The sequence below is a fragment of the Sorex fumeus genome, unplaced genomic scaffold (assembly GCF_029834395.1).
Source record: "Sorex fumeus unplaced genomic scaffold, SorFum_2.1 ptg000058l, whole genome shotgun sequence".
NCBI classification, from domain to species: domain Eukaryota; kingdom Metazoa; phylum Chordata; class Mammalia; order Eulipotyphla; family Soricidae; genus Sorex; species Sorex fumeus.
The window spans coordinates 20,527,580-20,555,152 of NW_026606115.1; the positions used below are offsets into that span (position 1 = coordinate 20,527,580).

The 27,573-nt window shown below is 36.0% G+C and overlaps 1 protein-coding gene across 1 annotated transcript in view; it reads right to left on the minus strand.

Moving 5' to 3' along the window:
• The window catches only part of NRK (Nik related kinase), a 138,751-nt gene that overhangs the window by 54,190 nt on the left and 56,988 nt on the right, over nt 1–27,573 (minus strand). Inside the window, exons 3-8 of the mRNA XM_056125691.1 lie at nt 18,296–18,352; nt 14,964–15,035; nt 10,214–10,339; nt 6,389–6,499; nt 4,422–4,512; nt 1,785–1,915 (exon numbers count right to left, since the gene is read on the minus strand). Of these exons, the coding sequence (XP_055981666.1) occupies nt 1,785–1,915; nt 4,422–4,512; nt 6,389–6,499; nt 10,214–10,339; nt 14,964–15,035; nt 18,296–18,352 (588 nt within the window). The remainder of the gene's footprint in view (nt 1–1,784; nt 1,916–4,421; nt 4,513–6,388; nt 6,500–10,213; nt 10,340–14,963; nt 15,036–18,295; nt 18,353–27,573) is intronic.

Below are 27,573 nucleotides of genomic sequence, written 5' to 3' on the forward strand. Positions count from 1 at the left end.
GCCTTCTACCTAAGCACTTGAAGCAGGCTTCCAAGTTGGAAATGACCAGTCTGGATAAGAAATGTCTGATGAAATAAGGAAAGGAACAATCATGATAACCTCTCAATATCTGTATTGCAAGCCATTAAGCTCAAGAGGAGACAGACATAGAAAAAAAGGAAAGTGCTAGCCGTAGAGACAGGCTGGGTGGTGGAGAGGGTCGTGGAAGGGAAATTGGGGACATTGGTGGTGGGAAATATACAGTGGTGGAGGATTGGATGTTGAAACATTGTATGACTGAAACCCTATCATGAAGCCTTGTAAATCTGTATCTCAAGGTGATTCAATTAAAAAAATAAATAAAATGAATAATTAAGTTGAATTTTTAGTAATCCAAGCTTGTAGATCTCTTAGAATCAGAGTTGTGATGGTTTGTTTAAATTTTCAATTACATAGATTTAAAAAAATAAAATACTAATGTGGGTGAAATTTCATGGAAGACAAAAACAGTTTTACAGCCTAAAATCACTGTTTTTGCAGAAATTCATTCAACAAACATCATTCTTCCATAATCTCTATGAATCCTAATTATACTGGACTATAATACGTTTTAAATAGATCTTTTTGAAGATCATGTTGAAAGTATTTAAGGAAAGGGAAAAGAGATGAACGTTAAATCAATCAACTTCAACTTTGAGTCCTAGAATCCACACAGTTAAACCACAATGAATTGTTTGGATGAGTTATGAGTTGAGAGCAACTGTGGTTTTTCTAGTCTATAGCAACTGGAGAGATTTCTTTCCATAGCAGCTTTTTGAAAAAATGTACTGTATATGCACACAGTCCAAATTGCAGATTCAGTGGAAATTTTAATAAATATTATGAATGTTAATTTGTCGATTCCACTGACATTTTGTGTGGTTTAGAGGTTAACTATGCCAAAGATTTTTTTATCCCAAGTAATCAACTTATTTTTCTTTCTGGAGCTATGATACTATGGGGATTAATAATTGGCCTTGCATTTACTTATTTTAAAATTTACAAAGCCCTCAGCCACTGGAAGTTAAATTTTCATATGCAATATAATAATAGTATCAAAAAGTTATAAGAACAATGAATTAGATTCCTCAAATATGGCTAACTCTACTTTGTGTAAATTATTAGAAAATATTGCTTTGGGGCTGGAGAGAGGGCAGTGTGAATCCTTGCCCGGGGCTGACAGAGGTTCATCCCCAAACTCCGTATGATCCTCCAAGACTACTAGGAGTGATCCCTAAGCAAAGAGCCAGAATTAAACCCCAAACACAGCTGGGTATAGTACCAACATTTAAAATAGTGCTATTTATTACTACAATATTAAAAATGTACACATGTAACCAAGCTAATTATAGGAATTGTAGGTAGTATTTTCTATTAGTGTTTAATATTAAAAGATTACTGTCACTATCACTGTCCTCCTGTTGTTCATCGATTTGCTTGAGCAGGCCCAGTAATGTCTCCATCGTGAGACTTGTTACTGTGTTTGGCATATCGAATACATCACGGGTAGATTGCCAGGGTTTGCCATGCAGGCGAGATACTCTCAGTAGCTTGCCGGGCTCTCCGAGAGGGGCGGAGGAATCGAACTCGGTCGGCCACGTTGGTTACATGCAAGGCAAATGCCCTACCCGCTGTGCTATCACTCCAGCCCATTAAAAGATAATCTACTTAATTTTTAACCTTTTATTTTTATCACTAGAAATCTGTAGTCATCAAGAGTCCTTTCCAAAGTTTTATTCCCACTCACTCTAAATGCTCACACTTACTCTGTAATCATAGGAGCGTCTTGGATCCTCATCACAGTCAATCACCTCAGGTGCCATCCAGTATGGTGTCCCAATGAAGCTATTTCTTCTTCCATTAGTTCTGCTTACCTGGGCACTAACTCCAAAATCCACTGTGAAAATCAGCATAGGCAAATAATTATTTTGTAACAAAGAGCTCAATAAGTTATTACTTTAACTTGGAAAGCCAATACAAATGCTACAATGGATAACAGATTTTTATTCCAGCTCAGAAAACTTTACCATGAAGTCTACTCAAGAAAAACTGGGAAGTACAATTTCACTGCTATTTATGTTGGAAAGAGACTCAGGATAACAATTATAAATCTACAGTAGGTTTGGCTAAATGTTTACCATTAATACTAAAAATAAAATTCCATCAGTATACCCTGAGTCTCTGAAATGATAACATATGTAGTTTTTGGACCTGCCACAAAGTTCAAAGAAGAAATGCAATAAAAGTTGTATCTGAAATCTACTAGCAGTATAGTAAGCTTACTCATGACCTTAGAAATTTGTATCACATTGTATTTTTCCTGGTAGAATATAGATTAAGTCTGTAAAACTTCTGAATCAGATACAAATATATACTATGGTATTCAATCTTAGCTTACACTAAAAATGTCTTCTATTCATCTGTGGGATTCATTATATGAAAATATTTAATATTGTATCCTCAGAAACAGACAGAATAATGGCTAAAGTAGATGATTTGTTTAGTCCAGAAAAAATAAGACAGGAATGAAAAATGAGGTTGATTTTATAATTTAGAATGGTTTCCTGGAAAGGATGGAGAATAACACTGAAAAATAATTTAAAGAATGTTAAAGAGAAAAGGATAAGAAAAAATAAGAATTTAAGACAGTCTTCAGGGGAGCATCTAGAAAGAACAAAACATGTTTGACTATAAGTGAAAATTACCATTGGGTGTTAAACAATCTCATTATCTAGGACCAATTTTAATTGCCAAAAACACTTATTACAGACACACTTTTATTTATGACTACCAGAGAAGAAGTGGAAAAATGCAAATATTTTAAGAAATAGTGATAATCAAAATAAATAGAAAAGATGAAATTAGAGAAAATAAAGTTCAGTGGTAGTACAAACTTTCCCCTTATTGTCTGGGAAGAAAATACACAGAGTAATGACCAAATATAGTTGCAATACAATAATTTTCCTATCTCACCAAGTAAAAAATAATTTTGTGCAGGAGCTGAATAGATAGTAGAGATGTTAAGGTATTTGCCTTGGATCACGCTGACCCACTTTGGTTCCCCCAAACCGTATGTGGTTCTCCAAACACTGCCAAGAATCTCTCCTGAGCACAAAGTTAGGAAGAAATCTTCAACACAACTGAGTGTACCACCGCATCGCCCACAAGAAAAGGGTGTAAAATAAGTCTAATTTCGGTGTTAAAAGTTAGCTTCTACAGAGTAAAGTAAATGAGCTTTAATGCATGGATTTTTTACCAATTTTTCAGTGATTTTTCACAAATAATTTCCCTTCTGAATTATAAATAGTAGGCTTGATCAGTAACTTGACTTAAGTATATGGGAATCCTGCCTCATAAACAATGTACAATGTAGTTTTATACCAAACTACCTATACTACACAGTTAAATATGAGAGCTACCAATCTTTGATATATTTAGCACAGTATTTCAATATCTATTTGTAATGGCTTTTCACTTATTTTGAGAAGAAATTGTTCAACTTCTTAGTGAATGAGAAAATTCTCTATTCTGGTTGAATTTATCAGTGAAAATGAAAAACTTATCAATACAATTTTTAAAAAATGCATTATTTCCTATTATATAGCACTGTCATTCATATGGTATTATGTAAACAAAACAACAGTCCTTTTGACAAAAAAGGAAGTGACCTACTTATTCTCTTATGAGATAATATGTTAGGATATTCAAATAAATTATGTCATTCTAAACCTTGTAATACAAAATAAGGGACTACCTGGTAATTTGATTTCACATTACAAGTACATAATTTCTTACTGATAATATTTATTTAAATTTGAGAAAATATTCCAAATAAGTAATTTGTGATTAAGTACTTTAACAGTCCTTTAGTTTTCTTTGTAAAAGGTATCTCTCATGTGTGAGATATTTTATTTTTTGGGTTCAGGTGGTCATACCCAGCAGTGCTCAGGGCTTACTTCTGGCTTAGTGATCAGGATACACTTCTGGCAGTGTTAGGGGGACCAAATACAGTGCCCAGGTTTGAACCAGGTTAGCCACATGCATTGCAATTGCTTTGTTTGCTTTACTAACTCTTAAGCACCTGGAAAATTTCTTAAACGCTATTAATGGTATGGGAGTTTGCATATGATAAATATTCAATTAAATTTAGTATTACATAGGATAAAATGCGTCTAAACATAATTGAAAATCTTTTTTATCTACATGTTTTAAAGGAAGCATGTTGAACTTGCTCTATTTCCACCTCTATTTCTAAACATGCTTTCAATTTATGACAATTTCTGCATGTGGTGAGATAACTTAAATCAGTGATAATATTAGTGGCATGATAGAAACCAGTTACATGAAAGTAATAATCTTCATTAAGATACCTCAGACTCAAAGTAAGGCATGGAAAAGCTTACCTAGTTTTACTTCAGCATTATGAGTGAGTAGCACATTCTGGCCTTTAATGTCCCGGTGAATTACACGATGTGCATGAAGATGAGCTAAGCCCTGCCAAAAGATTACACATACATAGTATCTTAAATCTATGTTTTTAACTTCTAATACTGTTCTTAGTGTTCATGAAAAAAAATCTTTTTTGTAAGAAAAATAACCCAGATTTGATTTTTCAGACTAAATTCTTTGTTTTAACTGGAATTACGACAAACAGTTCCTAGAAACAGTACTTTTGGCTATAAGTGAAGGAAAATAAATCAGGATTCCCATGGAAAAAAAGCACCAAAGAGCAATGTTTGTAGACACTGGGCCAATCCTTTCTTTTCTACTCTCCATATTTCTTCATATTTCCAGTTAACCATAGAATAAAGACCTGGACATCTTAAATATATTGTTCAGTCACTGTTCTGCTTTGTTTCTCATCCAACCATTTGTTGAGTCCAAAATATTTTCTAATCAACCTTGTAGGCTGAGAAGTTGATAAAATATGGAAATTAATTTTAAATCACTCCAAATTTGTACTGGTTTACTATCCTGGATCCTGCCTCATTCACTGCTAAGATTAATCAGTGACCTGACTAATCCATAGACTGACTTCAGTGGCATTGTTCCAATTAGAAGAGATAATAGTAGAAGTAGGGTCAGAGAAATAATACAGGGATTAGAGTGTCTGCCTTGCATCCCAATAACCCAGGCTTGAATGCTCAGAACCATAAACAGCGCTCTAAGCACCATCAAGAGTCACTCCTGAGCAATAACCCAGGGATAAGCCTTGATTACCACTGTGTATGGCCAAAAACCACCAAGATGAAAAAAATAAAAGAAGTAGAAGTAAATAATCCTAAACTTTACAAAGCTGAAATAGTAAAGATAGATATTTATTGTGTCATTATTTGCCAGGCACAGTGCTAAACTCTTTACATGAAATAGATTTTTATATCTTGGTGTTGGAACCATAGTGCAGTGTGTTGGGCATTTGACTTTCATGCTGCCAAATCTGGCTCAAATCCCAGCACCTGAGCGTAGCCAAAAGTGATCCCTGAGCACAGAGCCAGGAATAGACACTGAGCACTTCTGGCTTTGGCCCCTAAAGTAAGACATTATATCATAATAGCAACTCTCCAATCAATCTACTAATCACCCCTTACTAAAAATGAGGAAAATTAGGTATGTAAAATCATGTAACTGATGAGAATCACAGGCATGATATTATATAAAAATGTAATATCACGCCAGATTTTGTGGTCTAAACTGTTTACACTATTAAGAGAATCAGACCCAACCAAGATAGGACGAATGACGCTGTATTGGCAGTGCTGCTCAATTCTTTAATTATTAGGTAAGTACTAAATCCACAAATGAAAACTCGTTTAACATAAAGAAATCATTTATGTAGGGCATTTTTCAAATGGTTTTTGCAAAGTAGTTGAAGATAGTTTGGTATCCTTCAGTGAAACACTTGTGTCTACCTCACATGCAACTTAATTTCTAATGACATTGAAATAATATTATTAGGAACTCTGAAAATCATTAACACAATAATTACTCAGTAATCGTATTCATACACTATTGAACACAACACTCTGACTTTAAAAGTTGTGATTTAAAAGGACCTTTTTTTACCCATATTGTAGTATATATAAGAATTTCAAAAAATTACATGAAAACTCCCTCTATAGCTTTTGGTCTTTCTGCTCTCCTGATTCAAAGGTTAAAATGCTGTTAATGAGCAGACATACATGACAAAGAATTTACATAAATACATATATGCACACACACCACACACACATGCACACAGCCCTTCAAGAAATTTTCAGGTCAGGGAGAATGACGATACTAAAACTCACTGTCTGTAGCACTGTCCTCCCGTTGTTCGTCGATTTGCTCGAGTGGGCCCAGTAATGTCTCCATTTTGAGACTTGTAACTCACCTGAAGGATTTCTCGGCAGATATAAGCAATCCAGTCTTCTTTTAAGCTTTGATTTCTGGTCATTCTCACTACGTCAGTGACCGAGCCTGCTGCACATAACTCCATCACCATCTTCAGGAAAATCAGAAAAGTATAAAGAATTAGAAGGTAATTCTCTGAAAATTTCTGGAGAATTTTAGTCCACATGATTTGAATTGTATGTGATGTTTAGAGATTACAATACTGCAAAGACTGTTCAACTTTCTGGTCTTTGAGAATATTTCAAGTTTGTGAAATTAATTGCTAGGTAAATCCAAAGAGTTGAAGGAGACAAAGTAGGCACCACACCAAGGGTTAGTTAACCATACGTGGGATTTCGGGGAGGCCCTGTAGATCTGAAAATAATTTATAGTTAAAAATTAAGACTAAATTGAGCTTTTATTTTTGTTTTATTTTACATTTAATTTATAAGTTATTTTTACTCAAGATAGTGGCAAACTACAATTGCAAGAGGGGAACTGCCAATTGAATCTTGCATATTTCCCTCAAATTTTATTTACTGCCAAAGAAAATCTGTTTCTTTTGTTATTGGTTTACACCTGGCAATCTTAATGGTTTATTCCTGGTTCTGCACTCATGAATTACAATCCTGGCTGTCCTCGGGGGAGCATTATGGATGCCGGGATGGAATCCAAAAAGAACTCATGCAAGGCAAGTACCCTACTGTCTCTCCAGGCCACTCCAAAATCCATTTTAAGGTAGATATCTTAGAGTATATCATTCACATTTTATGTTATTAATGATCTCAATTTCTCAGAAAAACTTGATTTTTGTCACCAAAGTATTAGGGCAATTTTCAACTAGTAAATGTCCATCCATATATTATCTATCTTGAAGATTGTCCAATGATATAGAGACTATATGATCAAACTAGAAGATTTTTCTATAATAACAATCTTATGAAATATTTTACATATCAAAGTTACTTTATTAATTTAAAAAATTACGTTTAAACGTTAGGCTAGTTACTTATTATCACGGAGGAAAGAAAGAAAAAATATCAACCCCAATAGAGTCAAAATGTCTCTTTCCTTTTGTAATACTAGGACTACAATATTTTCATAAAATCATTCTCAGTTTATACATGTTCAGAACTTATATACTTGCCCACCTTTCACCTGAGTACAAGGTCATATAAAAAGAAAAGATGAGCATGAGGCCAACCCACATTCAATACTTGACACCCCATACCTGGAGCCTGCCAGGAGTGGTGTCTGAGTGTAAAGCCAGGAGTAAGTCCTGATGCCAGCCAGGTGTGGGCCCATGTCCACATAGAGAAAATATAAAACAGCCTAACAATCCAGACAATCAAAACAAAGTTAGATTTCTTTATTCTTTCCACTCCCAGTTGTACTCAGGGTTCACTGTTGGATCGTTGCTCAGGGATCACTTATGGCTCAGCCTCAGTGGAAAATTATGTGGTACTGGGAATTGAACCTGGTTCAGCCATACGCAAGGCTAGCACCTAATCCTCTGGACTATCTCCTTGGACCCCCCTTTCCCCCAAGAAAAAGTTAATTTTCATGTTTGCTGCCTTTAAGGGGAACAATGTACATTGTGCTCACGGAAGAAAGGTAGTTAATTTGAACCATTAAAAACCAGAATTAAAACAACTGAAATTTTGTTGTTTTTGGTGCACACCTAGTGGTGTTCCTGGCGTGCTTCTGTCTCTGCATTCAGGGATCATGACTGGTGATCTTGGGAACTTATGATTTGCAAGGGGTCAAATCCCTGTCTGTTATGTAAAAGGTTAAGTGCCTGAAGTAATGTACTATGTCTCTAGTCCCTGAATTGAAACATTCTCTAAGATGCACCATGAAAAATCTTAAAAATATTACTTGACCTAGAAGATTTCTATTGCCTAAGGGTTGTGGAATATCATTAGAAAATAGAATGCTTTTTTCAAGCATTGTCACTGTCACTGTCCTCCCGTTGTTCATCGATTCTCTTGAGCGGGCCCAGTAACATTGTGAGACTTGTTATTGTGTTTGGCATATCGAATACATCATGGGTAGTTTGCCAGGCTTTGCCGTGTGGGCGAGATACTCTCGGTAGCTTGCCAGGCTCTCTAAGAGGAGCGGAGGAATCGAACTCGGGTTGGCCGTGTTGGTTGCGTGCAAGGCAAACGCCCTACCCGCTGTGATATCACGCATTAATCATTAGAAATAGAATGCTTTTCATTTTAAGTTTTATTTTTCATGGAAGTTTCTTATTTTCTAGCTTGATTTTGAACCATCTCTTTTTTACCCACATAGAAACATACTTTTTCCTTCTGAATACATTGTGTGATTATTTAATTGGTGGTCCTTGAAAATAAATGGTGTGCTACAATGATCCAGAAATGTTTCTATTCAGCTTACTATTGCATTTCTAGCATATAGCAGATGTCTTGGCAAACAGATGGTGTCAAAGAGTATAGATTTAATAACTGACTGATTTTAGTACTGCTATATCAAAAAAGGAGATTGTCACAGAAGAAAGCCAAAAAGAAAATGTCTTAAAATGAAATACTTAAGAAATTACATATCAATAACACCAGTAACCTTTAAAGCTGTGCAGAAATATTTACTAAATATCAATAAGAATTGTGATAGTAAGGAAAATTTTGTTGGTGGTGGACATTTGGGAGAAAATTGGGGGAGAATATTGGATTAAACTGAAGCTATCTTAATGTGCTGGCTTTCAATTTGTAAAAACTACAAGCAGCAGGAATATTACTTGTGACTACTAAAAAGCCAAATTCATGATTCTACATCTCAGTCTAATTGAATAATTCATAGGTTAGAACCAGCAGTCTGTATTTTGCTAGACTCTCCAACAGATTCTAACGCATATTAAAGTTTGAAAAACTAGTACAGTTAGATGTGCTCTAAAAATTAAAAATAAAAAGTTTCTAGGAGTTATGTTTAAATGCAAGTGAATATACAGTGAATCTTCATTAGCATGTTCCATAGATTCTTTAAAAAGGTGACTTAAAGTGAAATGACTTATTTATAATGAAAGTAGGACCTGAAATAGTGTCCTTTCCTTCTATTTTCATTGGTATAATTTTTGATCTCATCAATGTTAAAATAAAATATTATTGAATGAGATTATGTTATTTTGTTGTTTGCAACTCTTAAAATGGACTCATATGTTGATGTCAACTGAAAACACTCGTATTATTTGAATTGACATTTATCCTACCATTATTTGCATGTTCTTTCAAATATGTCTCTAATTTAGGAAAATCAATTGCATAAAAAAACAAAATTTTATTTGAAAAGAAATAGGATACACATTTCCAGTGTTTATTTAAATCTTCCCCCATATGACCCCAATACTCTTGCCAAGTTAGTAAAGGGTTTTTCTGTATTTTATTATTATGAGTGGGCTGGAGCGATAGCATAGTGGGTAGGGCATTTGCCTTGCATGCGGCCAACCCAGGTTCGATTCCTCCATCACTCTTGGAGAGCCCAGCAAGCTACCTAGAGTATTCCGTACACACGGCAAAGCCTAGCAAGCTACCCGTGACGTATTTGATGTGCCGAAAACAGTAACAAGTTTCACCATGCAGACGTTACTGGTGCCCGCTCAATCAAATCGATGAACAACTGGAGGACCATGCTACAGCGCTACATTATTATGAGCTTCAAGAATTAGAGACTGACTTTTCACACTACTTCAAGAAATGTTCGTGTGCTTAAATTCTCTTGTAAGTGGATAAAAGTGACATCTCAGATCATGAAACTGTGCGTCCTAAAGTAAGCCTCTGTCATATGGAATAAATATAAAATAATTATATACCCAAAGTTGATGCCTCTGACCAGCTGGACTCATTTTGAAAAAAGCACCATAAAAAGATACAATGTTTTTGTGGAAAGAGTACTTCTTCAAAAGGTTGAGTTCCGTCCTAAGATCCTCTTCCTCATCCTGCAGAATAAGAATAGGAGTTAAATTCATAAATTATGCCAGTCTGTGACTCTGAAACTTAATCTACTATCTAATTGTTGTAGATGAAAGGAGGTTCCTATGGAATTAAGAGCAATCATAGAATTCTCATTATTATAGCACACTGAACCTTATAATCAAATTTCAAGTAGATTATCAAGGAATGGATCTCTTTGTTTAACTGGGAATTCTGGAGATAAAGATCTTGAATTTTACTTCTTTCAAACTATCGTATCCAGATCAACAGTAAAGTCCAATGTAAAGTTTGAATGAATAGTCATCACGTTTTACTTCCTATTAACAGTTTGATAAAGATATAACTTAAATATAATTAACTCGTTTAAATGACAAAATTCAATGTTTTTGGTAAAGTTACAGAATTATATAGTAATCACTTCAATAAATTTTGGAAAGCATTAATATATCCTTGTCACTGTCACTGTCACTGTCCTCCCATTGTTCATTGATTTGCTCGAGCGGGCCCAGTAACGTCTCCATTGGGGAATTTGTTGTTACTGTGTTTGGCATATCAAATACATCACGGGTAGCTTACCAGGCTCTACCGTGCGGGTGAGATACTCTCGGTAGCTTGCCGGGCTCTCCGAGAGGGGCGGAGGAATTGAATTCAGGTCGGCCATGTTGGCTGCATGCAAGGCAAAGGCCCTACTGCTGTGCTATCACTCCAGCCCTTATCTTTATATTGATATATATATATCTTGATATATATTGATATATATAATATATCCTTGTCTTGATAAATTATGCATACTGCATAAATTTATTTTTAAGACTATATTCTTTATTTATTTACATATTTTTTGCTTTTTGGGTCACACCCAGTGATGCTCAGAAGTTAATCACACCCAGTGATGCTCAGAAGTTAATCCTAGCTCTTCACTCAGGAATTCCTCCTTGCAGTGCTCGGGGGAACATATGGGATGCCGGTAATTAAACCCAGGTTGGCCACATGTAAGGAAAATGTCCTACCCACTGTACTATCACTCTGGCACCATAATATATGTATACTTCTCTTGATAAATTTATACTGATATTTCATTTTTAATATAAATTTTTGTTTTTTTCTGGGCCACACCCAGAGCTTACTCTTTAATCCTGGCTCTGTGATCAAGGACCACTCCTGGAGATGATCCGAAGGCAACATTTAGTGCTGGGGATCAAACCAGCACCAAGCTGCATAAATAGTAAGTCCTTTAACTCCTGTACTATCTCTCCAATTCCTGTATATACTTGGGATATATATATGTATAGTATATAAAACACAGTATATTTTATGTAAATGAAAATCATACAGTGTGTGGACTTTTTGTGACTATTATTCTACCAAATATTTCTCTGTTGTAGTGCACATCAGTATTTCATTTCTCTTTGTTTACTGTCAGCCAACAACCATCATTTGAATTACTTCACTTCTAGGCTATATAATAGTCATTTTGTGATTAACAATTGTGCTACATGCATTCAAATTGCATTTTTAGTGGAAATATGTTGTAATTGGTTGGCTTAAAACTAACAGTAAAGCTATGAGATCAGAAGCAACTATTTTAACACTTCGATGCGATGTCAAAGTGTTTTCCACAGTGCTCTAACACTTTTACATTCGCAGCAGTGATAATAGCTTAAATTTCTCCAGATCTTCATGAACACTTACTATCTTCTACTTTACAATCACTCTCGTTTTTGTGGAACTGGTAACTCATTATGTTTTTTCAATTCCCTGATGACTAATGACAGTAAGTACTTTTATGTGCTTAGTGTCCATTTTATGTGTTATTCACAGGATTATCCATGAAGAAGCTAGTCCCAGTTTTTTTTTTGCTAGTCCCAGTTTTTGAACTGAATTGTCATTTTAAGAATGAATTACAGGATTTGTTTATAATTTTATAGATAATGTTTGCATAAAGTTTATGATTTGCTAATATTTTCTCAAATTCTGTGTTCTGTTCTCTTGATGGGTTTTTCGAGGCAAAAAATTAATTTGAATTCCAATGATTTGTAGAAGTACACATCTCATATATTTTGTTGCTTTCACTTTCAAAATCATATCCAGGAATCTGTTGATCAATCCATATAAAGTTTTACATATACATTTTCTTTTAAGAAGGTTGTAGTTTTAGTTCTTTTTGTAGGTTAGTCACACCAGCAGAGCTTAGGGCTCTCTCCTGGATCTGCGCTCAGGCAGTGCTCAGGAACCATATGGTTGTCAGGGATCTAACTATTGTCAGCTGTGTGCAAGGCAAACTCTGGGCCTAGTATAGTTTTAGTTCTAATACTTTCATCTTTAATCAATTTTGAGTTAACTTTAATATCAAATAGGGTCCAACTGAATTCTGTTGCATGTGGAGATCACAGTTGTCTCATGATTATTAGTGAAAAACTTGTTTTCTCTATCATTGCATACTTGTGAAAACTAGTTGACTGTAGGCATAAACAAATAGTTCGATTTCATTGCTTCAAATACTATTTTTGATTTAATATTTAATCTCTGGCACTGCAGACGGTCCTTTGAGCACTGCCAGTAGTGATCACTGAGAACCGAACCAGGAATAAGCTCTAAAATACCAGATGCGGCAAAAAACATCAAAAAAGTTTTAAATGCTATAACAGAGGTAAGACTATCACACATTGCCTTATTAGTTTGTGATTAATTGCATTTTAATGGAACTGTTTATAATTTGTATCAATGTTTTTCAATATGTTCAATTTTATTTAAGTGGTCACAAAAATTTGGCCATACATAAAACTGTGCTTTCGTATGTGTGATATATATATGTATATGTGTGTGTATGTGTACATATATGCATATATATACACATAAAGTATAGTATAGGCTTCCTGAACAGTTTTCTATAGCAGTGCTAAATGTTAAGTGTATATTTTTGTGAGGACTGGAGCGAGGGCATAGCAGATAGGGCATTTACTTTGCATGCGGCTGACCCGGGTTCAATTCCTTCAACCCTCTCGGAGATCCCGGCAAGCTACCTAGAGTATCCAATCCACACAGCAGAGCATGGCAGGTTACCTGTGGTATATTCGATACGCTAAAAACAGTAACAACAAGTCTCACAATGGAGACATTACTGGTGCCCACTCGAGCAAATCGTTGAACAATGGGATGACAATGCTACAGTGCTATATTTTTTGTGAAGTAGAAACAGGCTTTATTTGGTAGATCTTTAGAAGGTGAGGAAGAAAAGAGAGAGATAAATGTGTTCAATAGAGAATGCAGGCTTCTCCAGAGAAGAGAGAGATCCCTAGTACACATCACAACATTAAAGTATGAAAATACACATTTCAAGAGGAGAGATATGACAGCATATACATGCAGGCACCATGAGCATGGGCTCGCAACACACATGTGTGAAGGCAGCATATGTGCTCCAAAGTACATCTTATTTTAGGTATTTTATATGCTAATGAATCACTATGGATAAAAGCAATAAATGGGTATAGATATTCTCAATAAATTATAATTTATTCTAGGCATTTATTTTTAATCTAAAATAAAGAAAGGTAAAGGTAAAGGCCCTCCCGTTGATCGTCGATTTGCACGAGCGGGCCCAGTAACGTCTCCATTGGAGACTTTGTTGTTACTGTGTCTGGCATATCAAATACTCTCGGTAGCTTGCCGGGCTCTCCAAGAGGGGCAGAGGAATCGAACTCGGGTTGGCCATGTTGGCCGCTTATAAGACGAACGCCCTACCCGCTGTGCTATCGCTCCAGCCCCATCTAAAATAAGCTCAAACAATTATACATCTCAGACTTTGAGTGTTCTAACTAAATCTTCAATTTACATATTTTATTTTGAAAAAAGTATATTTTATATCAATTAACATAAATTAAAATTACTTCTATGAATGCATTACTTCTATAAACATTTAGAATGAAAATGTAGGTCAGTAAGTCAGGGGGCTACAGTTAACTTCAATTACAGGTATTGCAACATTTTAGTTGATGTCACCGAACTGTAGTGTCAAGAGTCATGTCTATCAGAAGATGGTATGATGTTAGAAAAGTATACTGACACTAGCTACTAGGACCCATAACCTTTATCACTGATAGCTACGCTTTAGACATTTATACCACTATCAAGACATTTACATCAATATCAATTTGTCCTCAAAAGTCACTGTTACTGTCACTGTTCTCCTGTTGTTCATTGATTTTCTCGAGCAGGCCCAGTAATGTCTCCATTGTGATACTTTGTTGTTACTGTGTTTGGGACATCGAATATGTCACGGGTAGCTTGCCAGGCTTTGCCATGCGGGAGAGATACTCTGGGTAGCTTGCTGGGCTCTCCGAGAGGGGCGAAGGAATCGAACTCAGGTCGGTCCTCAAAAGTACTGAGGACAAATTGATATTGGTGTAAAGATATTTGGTGATTGCAGTCATGATCTATCTGTGGAAGGAACTGTTTCTTAGAGGCCCTGCTTTTCACTATGCTAATATGCCTAACATATAAATATGAAATTATTTATAGGCAACAACACTTTAGTTCCTATAAATATATGAGAAAATATAGAGATTAATTTAAATCTCACAATTAAAGGAATACAAGGTGGGGGTTGAGAGAAGTCTGAGTACTCACACTGTATCTCCACCCTACAGACTTTTGGTACTTATTCACTCTCACTCGCTTTCCAATTTCAGGTACAGCAGTCTGCAAAAACAAGAACAAAATGTCATTAGACTCACTAGTACACTTTTTTAAAAAGGCCAGGGCACTAGACCAATAACCTGGAATTCATCTTTTGCGTCCAAGAGTTCTGGGTTTAATTTCTGCCACCACTTGATCTCCCAAACAACAACGAGAGTGACCCCTAAGCAGTGAACTGGGTGTAGTCTCTGAGCACCTCTGGATGTAGCACCCAAAATCAAATAAAAATGCTCTACAAATCACATAATACTTTGTGCTTTCATCTAGTACTAAAGAATAAAGAATAACATTGCTTCCTTCTCAATTTTCATTAACAGAATAGATTAGGCCAAACTGTGCTGCCAAGTTCATGTTTCATACCCCATATGCAGGTGGGGAGATGCAGAGAGTAGCAATAGGAAGAGAACTAGTGTGACTGGTGGTCCAGCTGTGAGGGCCAATCCGTCCTGTACTATCAGTGTTTAGACCGAAGGAACAACACCTGACCCTCTGTTGTGCTACCCACAGTTAAATTACTTTAGAACTTGACATTCTGAGTCTTGACTGCTAAGTAAGACAGGTGATTATGAACTGGAGAGAAGTTCACTGAGGGGTCAGAGATGTGGGCTCAGCAGTAAGACACTAGCCTTGCATGTATGACACTTTGGAGTTTATTTTTGTCACCATACATACACAAAAATGTAGTTCACTGAATTTTGTTAAAGCACTGGCCTTGCATGCAGTTGGCATCAGTTTTATCCCTGGCACCATGCAGCACCCTACCCCTCAGTACAGAGCTAGACCTGGTATGGTCCAGACACTCACTCCTTTGCCAAGAAATGATAAACACAAGATTTGAATTCAGATTCTAGCTTCACTATTAACTAACTTGTGATGATAACTTGTGAACCAGATCACAACTTTAAATCCACAAAGTGAAGTTACTGATACATAAGGTGGCAATAATCTTATTTAGTTTTGCCTTGGTTATCAAAAACAGTATAAAAATACATGAGAGGCGCTGGGGGATAGCACAGTGGGTAAGGCACTTGCCTTTCAAGCGACTAACCCAGCAGTCTCGACCCTCGGCAACCCAGCGGTCTCTTGAGCCCTGTCAGGAGTGACCCTTGAGTTCAAGATCAGGAGTAATCCCTGAGCACTACTGGGTGTGGCCCCCCCAATACAAGTAATAATAATATGATGTTATTACTATTAATATTGTTATAATAAGTACAATTAATTATAGTTTATTGTATATAATAATTATGGTTAATTATAAAATAATTAATGGTGGAGCGACAGCACAGCAGGTAAAGCATTTGCCTTGCACGCAGGCGATCCGGGTTCAATTCCTCCGCCCTCTCGGAGAGCCCGCAAGCTACCGAGAGTATCTCACCTGCCCGGCAAAGCCTGGCTAGCTAACCGTGACATATTTGATATGCCAAAAACAGTAACAAGTCTCAAAATTTTGTTGTGAGACGTTACTGGTGCCCGCTTTTACAAATCGATGAACAACAGGAGGACAGTGCTGCGGTGCTATAGTTTTAGCTAGAAGTTTAGATTTTGTTAGGGTTGGATTGGGCCACACTCAGGAGTGTTCTGGGCTTACTACAGGCCTTCTGCTCAGGGATCACTCCTAAAGGTGTGCAGGAAGCCATATGTTGTGCCAACACTGAACCAGGGTAAGCTGCATGGAAAGCAGATGTGTTAACCACTGTAACATCTCTCAGCCCTAAAAATTTAGATCCACATATATATGCAATTTTGGCAACAAATTCCTAGTAACACATTTTATTTTGTAATAGGGAAATTATATTGTTAGTAAAGTGATCTCTAATTGAAAAACACGGTATTGGGGAAAGAGGGTTACAACAGTGGGTAGGTGGCTTGCCTTGCATGTGGCTTAGCTGGGGTCGATCCCAGGCATCACATGTAGTCCCTGAGCACATATAGACCCTGAGTGCAGACCCAGGTGTAAGACCTGAGCCTCTCTGGGTATGGCCCCAAAACAAACAAACATTAATATATAAAATGTGCTGATTCTACCTGTTGGCTTAATTTAACTTTTAAATATTTAATTCTAAAATTAAACTATATAAAATGTAGTTCAAGATCTCCTAGTTTAAAACAAGAAAATAAATACATTAGAAATTCTCAACCAAAAACACAAACTAGTGGAGTTCATGCCCAATTCAATCAGCTTAACGAATGCCTGAATAAATAGCAGTACTCCTACATTTAAAAGAAGTACAAACTAATTGTTGGAAGCTTAATTTTAGCTTAAAAAATATTCACAGTCTGGGCAGGGGGAAGGAAGTGGTGGGAGAGAAACTGGGGACATTAGTGGTGGGAAATGTGCACTGTTGGAGGATTGGGTGTCGGAACATTGCGTGACTTGAAACCTGACCATGAGCAGCTTTGTAACTCTCTATATCATGGCGATTCAATTTAAATAAATAAATAAATAAATAAAACGAGAAAAAAACCCTCACATTTGTTTTAAAAAAGTGTATTCTGGTAAAACAAAAATCTTGGAACTGTTTATAGTTTCAGCAATTAGCTATTTGCACAAACAAGAAAAGAAACTTCAGTGAATTGGATACTTTTCAAAATAATATTTGAGCATTTTCATTGGTATGGAAAAGTTAGAACATAACTTTTGCTATATTCATGCAAATAATATCCAATAAAAGTGAGGCACTTGTGCTGAATATGACAAAAATCATTTCTTATGTAGCAAATTCTATTACAATATGTTTTGAATGTGACACTACTTCATGAATATTAGTAGGAATAGTGCCAATTAAACTGTCTCTCTTGCTCATGTGTCAGAAAATCTATGAAAAAAGTGCATCCCTAAAAATTCTCCTTTTACCTGTCACTGAGAATCTAATGGTCTCAAGTCTCAAAAGGAATATCTGAAGAGGGACATGACTATAACAAATTGCAACAGGATCAACACAGTATTAGAAGCATCCTTTTTCCTATATCTGGAAATATATTATCCACTAAAAGACAGGAATGCAGATGTGTTATATTTTTGTCTAATACTAAAAAATATAGGTCTTTTGCTGCAAGTAAACATTTTACATATAAATATAATTAATCAATTATTAATATAATATGCTAATGAGAATGAGTATTAATTGGTATATATATTAGGCCCACATTAACATAATTAAAATTGCTTACAGTAATGGATTAAAATATACAATTCTCCGGTCTGCATTTCTGAAGACCACAATCCATTAAAGGAACAGAATAGAAACAGAATTTAGTATTACCTTACGTGCATTCATCACTTTAACAGCTGTAAATGCACCAGTCTTTTCATGTAGTCCCTGAAACACAGAATAGAAATAAAAATAAAAGTCTCGCTATATAATACAGCAATCTCAAAGCAAAAAAATAATGTCATATATTGTAGGCTGCTATGAAATTTTAAATATTATATACACATTAAATCTAAATGATTTTAACTGAAATATTAACAGATATTTTAAAGTATTTCACCATTTTACTAAAGAAATTGAGCAAGCTAATGGAGTTGTCTTGCTTTTTTATTTCTATTAATTAGTTTCTAACATAGTCATTTCAAAATACTACTTCTTTGTATCTTTCATTACTGTTTGCATGGCATCCAAACATATGACACTTATATAACATTCGTTTCATTCCAAAATAATGAAAAGTGAAAATTTCCAACTGGAGGTGCATGTGTGTGGGGGAGGAGTTGCTCAAAGAAACGTTGTTTTCAACTAACTGAATGCCTCTATATACACTAAACAAATTTTTGCATAATACAACTAAGATTCAAAGTTCAATGACCTCTAAACCTTTAAGTTTTCCATCAACATATGATCAAAAAATCCTAAAGATTCTTTTAATGGAAACCTTGCAAGTACTAAGAATAGTCTTATCCCAAATTCACATACAAATTACAGATATATGATTTTCTAACAGAACAAACAGATTCGAAACCAGAGCTTTTATTTTGTGACTGACACCTTTTATAAATATTTCAATGGTCATTGAAAGAGTCCAGTCTGATACTGATATGAAAGGGTTTCAAGTTATAATAGAGTACCTTATCAGGAATATCACCTTTTCTAAAAACAGTGTCATTGTAAATGAAATCAAGATTAATCACACTGGACGATAGTGGCGAATGAGTGGTTCATTTTCAACCTTTCCTTTCCCTTTGTCATTGTTGTAATTATGAGTCTTACATTCTTGGTAGCAAAGCTTGCACACTTGGTTACAGTGCAACCAACTAGGGGTCAAAATCAGAGTGCTCAGATGGCATTTGATGATGTGGGATTAGGACTCAAAGATTTAAACATGAAAATGTAGGTACTCTACCATTCTGCCACATCACTGGGAAGAAATTTTGAAATTATATATATATATACATCTCTATATATATATGATAGACATGTACACAAATGGAATATGATCACAAGCAGAGATGAAGAAATTGGAGTGATACAACTATATAAAACAAGAGATGCCAAGGTTTTCCAGCAATTTCCAGAAATTAGAAAAAGGTAAGAAAGGATTTCTCCTTAGACTATATCCTTCAGAAGGAGGATAAAATTGAAGATGTGTTGCTTCCAGAACTTTGACATAATAAATCTGTTTTTAAATACATAGTTTGTTATTACAGCTGCAGTGGTAGATTAATGTAAGGGTACTAAAGCCAAAAGAGTTTACTCATGAAAAAGACAGCAATTCTTTTTATTCAGAATGACCAAATGAGAGGTGGTGTGTCTGGAGAGTTTTATTAATTTATCTAAACACGTCACTTTGCATATTTAGTGAACTTCCAGGTCAAAAAATATGTAAAATACCGGGATTCCTTGTTTCCAGGGAAGTGATTCTTAAATATATTGCTTACGTAAGGGGCTAGAGATAAAGTACAATGGGAAAGACTTTAACCTTATATCACTCAATCCCCAGTATCATATATGATCTGGGCACCACCAGGAGTGATTTCTGGGTATGGAGCCAGGAATAAGCCCTAAGATTTTCCAAAAATCCTTTTCTCCTCTATAATCTCTTTTTCAAAATCTGAGGTATAATATTGTTCTTTTATGTGATATCAACAACCTTTCTCAAAAAAATAGAGCTCAAAGAATCACAAAAGTTAAAGAACCCCCTCTACAATTACCATTAATGTTACATGTCACATGTGAAAGTCTATACTTTTTCATTTTTCTCCACAAAAGACTGCTATAATTGGGGGGGAGTAAGTATCCTAAGTGGTGCTCAGGAAGACTGAGGGCACATTCCTGCAATTCTCATTCAATTGGACTTTCAGTTCAATGTAAGTATCCAAGGATGCAGTGCTGCTCAGGTTTTGCAGTGCCAAGATTATCCGGGCCATCCCAGCTGTGCTCAGGGGTCTCCAGGGTTATACCAAGAAGTGTTCAGGATACTCTAGGGCTACATCCAATGATGTTTCGGAAACCTTGTCATGCTGGAGAGTGAACTGGGGTTGGCCACATGTAAGTCAATTGCCATAACTTCATAATATTTTTCCAGATTAGACTGATAAAATTTCAAATAGAATTCAAAACAAGGATATAAAATAAAATTTAACCCTATCCATTTAATATTAGTTCAATCCTACTGAATGTTGCAATATTTGTTAATGGAGACATCCATCTGAAATGGATCAGAAGATTTTCTTGGAAATATAGTTACTCTAGGAACACTGGCACCTCTACTCTAGTTCTTGTTAAAGAATTAAGTGTTGCATAACTATTAGAATAGCCAAGAAATGGGAAGGACTTGAGTGCCTGATGGTGATTGAATGAATAAAGATATTTAAATTTACATATGAATACGGGTGCATAATTATTTATAATATGAAGAAACAGTAATGAATTAAGGAGGGCGCTACAAACAGACTACTATCATTATAAACACAGAGAAATTGAGAAATTTGGACTCAAAGAGAATGCTATGTAATAAAGGAGGCATAAATTGGACTGGTGTCTATAAGTAAAGAAACACCAAGGATTGTCTATAGTTGCTCAAAGGTAGAAGAGACAAGAAAGACTTCTCCTCTATGGCCTTCAGAGGACAAACTGCCCCGAAGAACACTTGGTTTAAGAATTATAGACTACATGCTGAAAGTAGACTATAGACCAAACATGATTGCCACTCAATTCCTCTTTTGCAAACCACAGCACCCAAAGGAGAGAGAGAATAAAAGGGAGTGCCCTGCTACAGAGGCAGGGTGGGATGGGGGGATGGGGGTAGGATTAGTGGTGGTGGAGAATAGGCACTGGTGGAGGGATGGGTACTCAATCATTGTATAACTGAAACCCAAGCACAAAAATTTGTAATTCTACAACTGTACCTCATGGTGTTTCACTAATAAAAATTAAAAAAAAAGAATTATAGACTCCAGTTTTGTGAGGGAATAAATTCCAGTTTGAGGAAACCTGCTACAGTCAGTGTAGGAAACTACTATACCAGTGTGGAAGTCTTGCAACTAAGCAAGGGAATAAGCTGGTCTTGGGACAGAATTAGCAAACCACTGATCAAGGTGCCAGAAAATATCTAGAATGAGGTTAGGAGTTTGGGTTGGAGTTTCTTTAATATTTTAATGTCTTTAAAAGAAAGGGAAAGCTGTCAATTATCAACAAGAGAATATTAGGTATTCAGTATATTACCTCCATCCCAGATAATTTGCAAATGTTTTGTCCCATTGCAAAGACTGGGTTTTCATTTAGCGGACTATTTCTTTGCTGTGAATAAATGTTTTTCAGTAGATGATCTAGGGGGCATTCCTGGTAATACTCAGTCAACTAGGCTGGACAGTTCAAATGTAGGGCCAGAGAAGGCATTACAACTAGGGTACTGTGTTGCTGAAAACCACAAGGCTGTATCTGTAGTGCAGGACTATTATGAACACTAAGCAGGACTTCAGAACCTCTGGTCTGCACCGAGAAGTTGAGGGAACCATGTATAAGACAAGGCTACCATGCATGTAATCCATGCCCTCCTGACACCTGTGCTATATCTCTGGCTTCACTGTGCAGAAACTTTTTAGTTTGATGTCACTGTTACTGTCACTGTTCATCGATTTGCTCGAGCGATCACCGGTAATGTCTCACAACAAACTGTGAGACTTGTTGTTACTGTTTTTTTGCATATTAAATACGTCACGAGAAGCTTGCCAGGCTTTGCTGTGGGGGTGAGATTCTCTCGGTAGTTTGATGGGCTATCCGAGAGGGGCGAAGGAATCAAATCTGGGTTGGCCGCGTGCAAGGCAAACGCCCTACTCACTGTGCTATCGCTCCAGCCCTAGTTCGATGTACTAACTTTTATTTTGATTGGCAATTTGAGCCAATAATTTTCCCAAGCCAAATGTTCAAGAAGTCCAGAATACACAGACATTATTCTCATGACATATATTAATGAGAAAATTTAATGTCACCTTTAAAAAATGGGTCATACTGAGGAGAGCTCAGGACTTACTCCTAGCTTTGTACTCAAGGATAATTCCTGGTGGGAGACCATATATAGTGCCTAGGATTGAACCATCATCATTTGTGTGGAACGCCAAAGCCAAGGTACTATTGCTCTGGCCCCCTGAATACTGTCTGTAAAAGGTTTATCCAATGGTGCGGTACTGAGAAAATCAGCTCAGTTGTACCTTTTTTTTATCTTCAATTGGTATACTTACTGCTAAATAACACAATTATTTCAATTCATCCTAATTTGATATATGTGAAAATAAACTCACTGTGTCTGTAAAGAAATAAAACCCTAGATTTGTAATTATGTTCTATTTCCAAATGGTTAGTCAATATGCCTAAACATTATGCCAAATATCCATACAAGTATGATATAGCCAGATAAAATATTAATAGGAAATTGCTACCTTATAAGATCGAATCCTTTATATTTATTTTTTAAAATTTGAAGTAATTTTAGATTTTGTAGTTTCATAGTTAGCACCAATATATTCAGCATATTCTTCACCAAGATTCTTCTACTGCTAACAGTATGATTGCAGTGCAATTTTCAAAACTAAGAAATTAATTTTGTGACCATAATCAACAACATTGTAGTAGTTCTTTGTATTTTACAGATTTTAACTAATGTGTTTTTTTTTTCTGGAAATCCAAATGTGAACATTTAGCAAGCCATGTCACATTAGGTTCAATTTTGTAACCGTTTTTTTTTCTGTTTTTTATGACCTTGACACTATGTAGAATTTCCCTTTATTTGGGGGCTGTGAGATATTTTCTAAAGATTTATACTGAGGTTGCAGAGGTGAAATGCACTTCTCATTATATCATGTCAGGAGCACATTGTGCTGATGTGACTTATAACTGTTAATGTTAACCTTGACTACTTGCTTAAGATAATATCCTCTGGGTTTCTTCACTCTTCCACTACTATTTTTCTCCTTCACACTCTGTTAACTAAAAGTAATTTATGCTGGCTTTGGAAAGAGATATTACTTTTGAACATCTATATGGAAAGCAGGAATCATCTTGAGATAAACTAATTGTTCGGTGGTGCCATCTTGTGGTTCACTGACTAAACAGGTATTTCTTTTGTGATCTTAGCTGAAAACTAATAAACGGCTTATTTCCCCTTAGATAATATTGAATAAGGACACACATCCAATTTAAAAAGGTTATCTTTCTCAAATAAAATTGTATGCTCTTTGTAAAATTAATTTTAAGCCCCATTTTTTAAAATCACATATAGTGAATACAAAGGAAGGCTTTGTATTCCAGACTGAATATTAAGTAATATCACAATTCCCATGACCTTAATTAATACTATATAGAAAAGTTAAAAATTAAAAGGAAAACCTTAAATTTTAAATGTTTGGTTTTTGTTTTTCCTATTAGTTATAATGTCATATTATATAGGAACCACTAGCTGCACTGGATTATAAATGCTCCTTCAAATAGAGTATGTATTTATTGTATGTATTTATTGTATTATTGTATTGTATAAGTTCACTGGCCCATCTTCGTTGAGAAACAGAATACGTTATGTAGTGAGAATGTTCTGCTACATTCCTAACTCTAGGCTCAAATCCACTTACTTTTGGAATCAAATAGTTTTATCTTCACCTCATTTCATCTATATCATTCAGTTTTTTTCAAGTTTAATTATTGGTAAATGAGGTTCATATAATATTATTTTTGACATACAATATGACTTATTTTTGACATACAATATGACTTAGGTGCAAAATTAGGTTAACTGTTAAACTCTCCATAAAACTTGTGACAAAATAAAAATGTCACTTTTTTATTTTATTATAGTAGTGAACAACTTTTACTACTCAAATGTATAGTGTAAGAAACTTTCAACCGTTACTGGTCTCTAGCACTTTAAATTATCACATTAGACAAGTACAAAATATCTATGGATAATTAAATGGCCATGCACATTGACAAAAGCAGAAGACATAGGAAGGTAAGGGATAGTTTATTAGGACTACAGGAGAGATTATACCTTAGTTATAATGAGGGTAGCAGGAGTCTGGAGCAATAAACAAAGAAATGGTGAGTAAACAACTTTCCTCTGAATGGTTCTAATAAAATAGATATATAGATTAAACCAGTATTTCTCAACTTTGGGTCCTTAGGATATTCCAAGGAGGACACAGGTAAAAATCTTGTAAATTAAGGACCACAGACTAAGAATAAGAGGCCAAAAGTCGTACACACCAGAGGAAAGAAATGAGGTCTAAAGCCCACAGTTAGCAAACTGCTGAAAAATACTAAGTGACAAAATATGAACAACTCACAAATTTTAGTAGATGAAGTCACAGATTTTAATGTGCATAAACATAAAGCAAATAGAAAAAAGAATCAAATGCAAAAATTAGTTAATAACATTGCTTAGGCTCCAAATACAGTCTACGAACAGTATAACTGCAGTTTAAAAGGTCCAAACAAATGATTATAGGACACCACACAAATATCTTAAGTAGGTTCATAGCCTAATTTATGCCCTGATTAATTTGATGAGGAACAGCCAGTGATGCTCAGAGATTGCTCTTGGTTCTGAGCTCCAAGCAACTCAGGAGACACTACAGGGTCCTGGTACCGAACCCCAGTTGGTCAGGTGCAAGGTAAACACCATATCTTCTGAACTATCTGAACAGCTGCTACACTTCGATTATATTCTCACAATTATTTCCTAGTATTCTACTCTAAATATAGTAATTAAGATGAACACATATTTTGCAGGACCATTTGAAATTATCCAGGAGAGAACAAATAATTGACAAGTAATTGTGTTCGTAATTAAAACAGTTAACTAGCTGAGTCAAATGAACGGCTCAGAATGATGCCCCAGGGGTGGGAGGGAACAGGCTTGAGAGCTAGTATGTTAGGCAGGGTGTTTGTCTTGCACATGGCTAACCAGAGGTTAATTCCCAGCTCAACATATGGTTTCCTGAGCATTTCCAGGAGTTATTCCTGAGTGCAGAGCCATGAGTAAGCACTGAGCAAAGAAAGGTGTGGTAAATCCCTGCTTTAAAATGAAAGAAAGTTTTTCCCCCTGGGCAGCAAGATGGCGGCCTCCTCAGAGCTTTTTGGAAAGCCAGGTATGAGCCTGCGTTGACGGGGCAACTGAAACCTCATGGGAAGGGGAACGTTCCCAGCTCATCCTTCACGCCCTACCAGGGTCACAAGTTGTCCCCCCACGAGCAGCTCTCCGGCACGGCCATGGCTCCAGAGCCACAGAAACCAATCTCGTAATTATCTGGCTCTTGGCAGAAATACCTTCAGGCTTAATAAGTAAAATATCAGAAATCCAAAATCGCCCGGCTGCTATCGTGGCCATGAGACATCATATGGTTCTCATAACTAACTGTAGAAAACAAATTATTTCACAATGCCTTTTCAGCAGTTCTGATTGTTGGGTGTAAACTCTAAACAATAATAGTGCTCTTTTGTTGAAATAATGAATGTAATCGGGTCGGCCATGTTCGCTGGAGCGATAGCACAGCAGGTAGGGCGTTCGCCTTACAAGCGGCCAACATGGCCGACCCGAGTTCAATTCCTCCGCCCCTCTCGGAGAGCCCGGCAAGCTACCGAGAGTATTCGATATGCCAGACACAGTAACAACAAAGTCTCCAATGGAGACGTTACTGGGCCCGCTCGAGCAAATCGACGATCAACGGGAGGGCCTTTTAATGAATGTAATCAAAGTAGATAGAATGTTAAGTAGAATTCATCTGCCTCACAGTCATTGGGAGGGGTGGGGGGTATATTGGAGTTCTTGGTGGTGAAAAATAAGTACTGGTGAAGGGAAATGTGTTTGATCATTGCATGACCGAGACTTAAACCTGAAATCTTTGTAACTTTTCCCACAGTGATTCAATAAATATAAATAAATAAATAAATAAATAAAATGAAAGAAAAAGTAATTGTTACCATGGTGTTACTCTTCAGCGACTCCAAGCTTTTTGTCATCTAAATAGGAAATGTGTTTATCACTGAAGTTTAAGATACTGGTCACTTAAAAATATTATTTAAAGTCACATAAACCTACTTTAAACAAGAAACATGAGAGAATAAATGATATAAAGTAATGAAGGAATAATAATAAAGACAATACTCTACAAATGAACTTGCACTAGAGTTCATTAAATACTACAGTCGTTAAATTTATTTTTGGGAAGTCAAATTACCTAAGTTAAGATTACTTAAGCACAGGGCTTACTCCTGGCTTTGCATTCAGGAATTATTCCTGGTGGTGCTTGTGGGACCATATGGGATGCTGGGAATCAAACCCGGGTCAGCTGCGTGCAAGGAAAATGTGTAGATGTAACAAGTTTCTTTAACCAGTCATCTGTTCTAGGGCACTTGGGTTGTTTCCAGTGCCCTATAACAGATGACTGGTTAAAGAAACTGTGGTACATCTACACAATGGAATACTATGCAGCTGTCAGGAGAGATGAAGTCCTGAACTTTGCTTATAAATGGATAGACATGGAGAGTATCATGCTAAGTGAAATGAGACAGAAAGAGAGGGACAGACACAGAAGGTCTGCACTCATTTGTGGAGTATAAAACAACACAACATGAGGCTGACACCTAAGGACAGTAGATACACGGGACAGATAGATTGCTCCATAGCTGGAAGCCTGCCTCATGAGCAAAGGGGAGAAGGCAGCTGGAATAGAGAAGGGATCGCTAAGAAAAAGATGGCTGGAGGGAGATGTGTGCAGAAAGTGGATAAAGGACCAAACATGACAACATCTCAGTGTCTGTATTGCAAACCATTAATGCCCAAAACTAGAGAGAGATTATGGGGGATATTGTCTGCCATGGAGGCAGGGGGAGGGTCAGAAAGGGGCCGTATACCAGGGATATTGGTGGTGGGGAATGTGCACTGGTGGAGGGATGGGTGTTTGATCATTTTGTGCTTGTAACCAAACATGAAAGCTTGTAACTATCTCACGGTGATTCAATAAAATTAAAAATAAAATAAAATAAAATAAAAGTTCAGATTTAAAATTAAAAAAAAAGAAAATGCCCTCCCAGCTGTACTATCACTCCAGAAC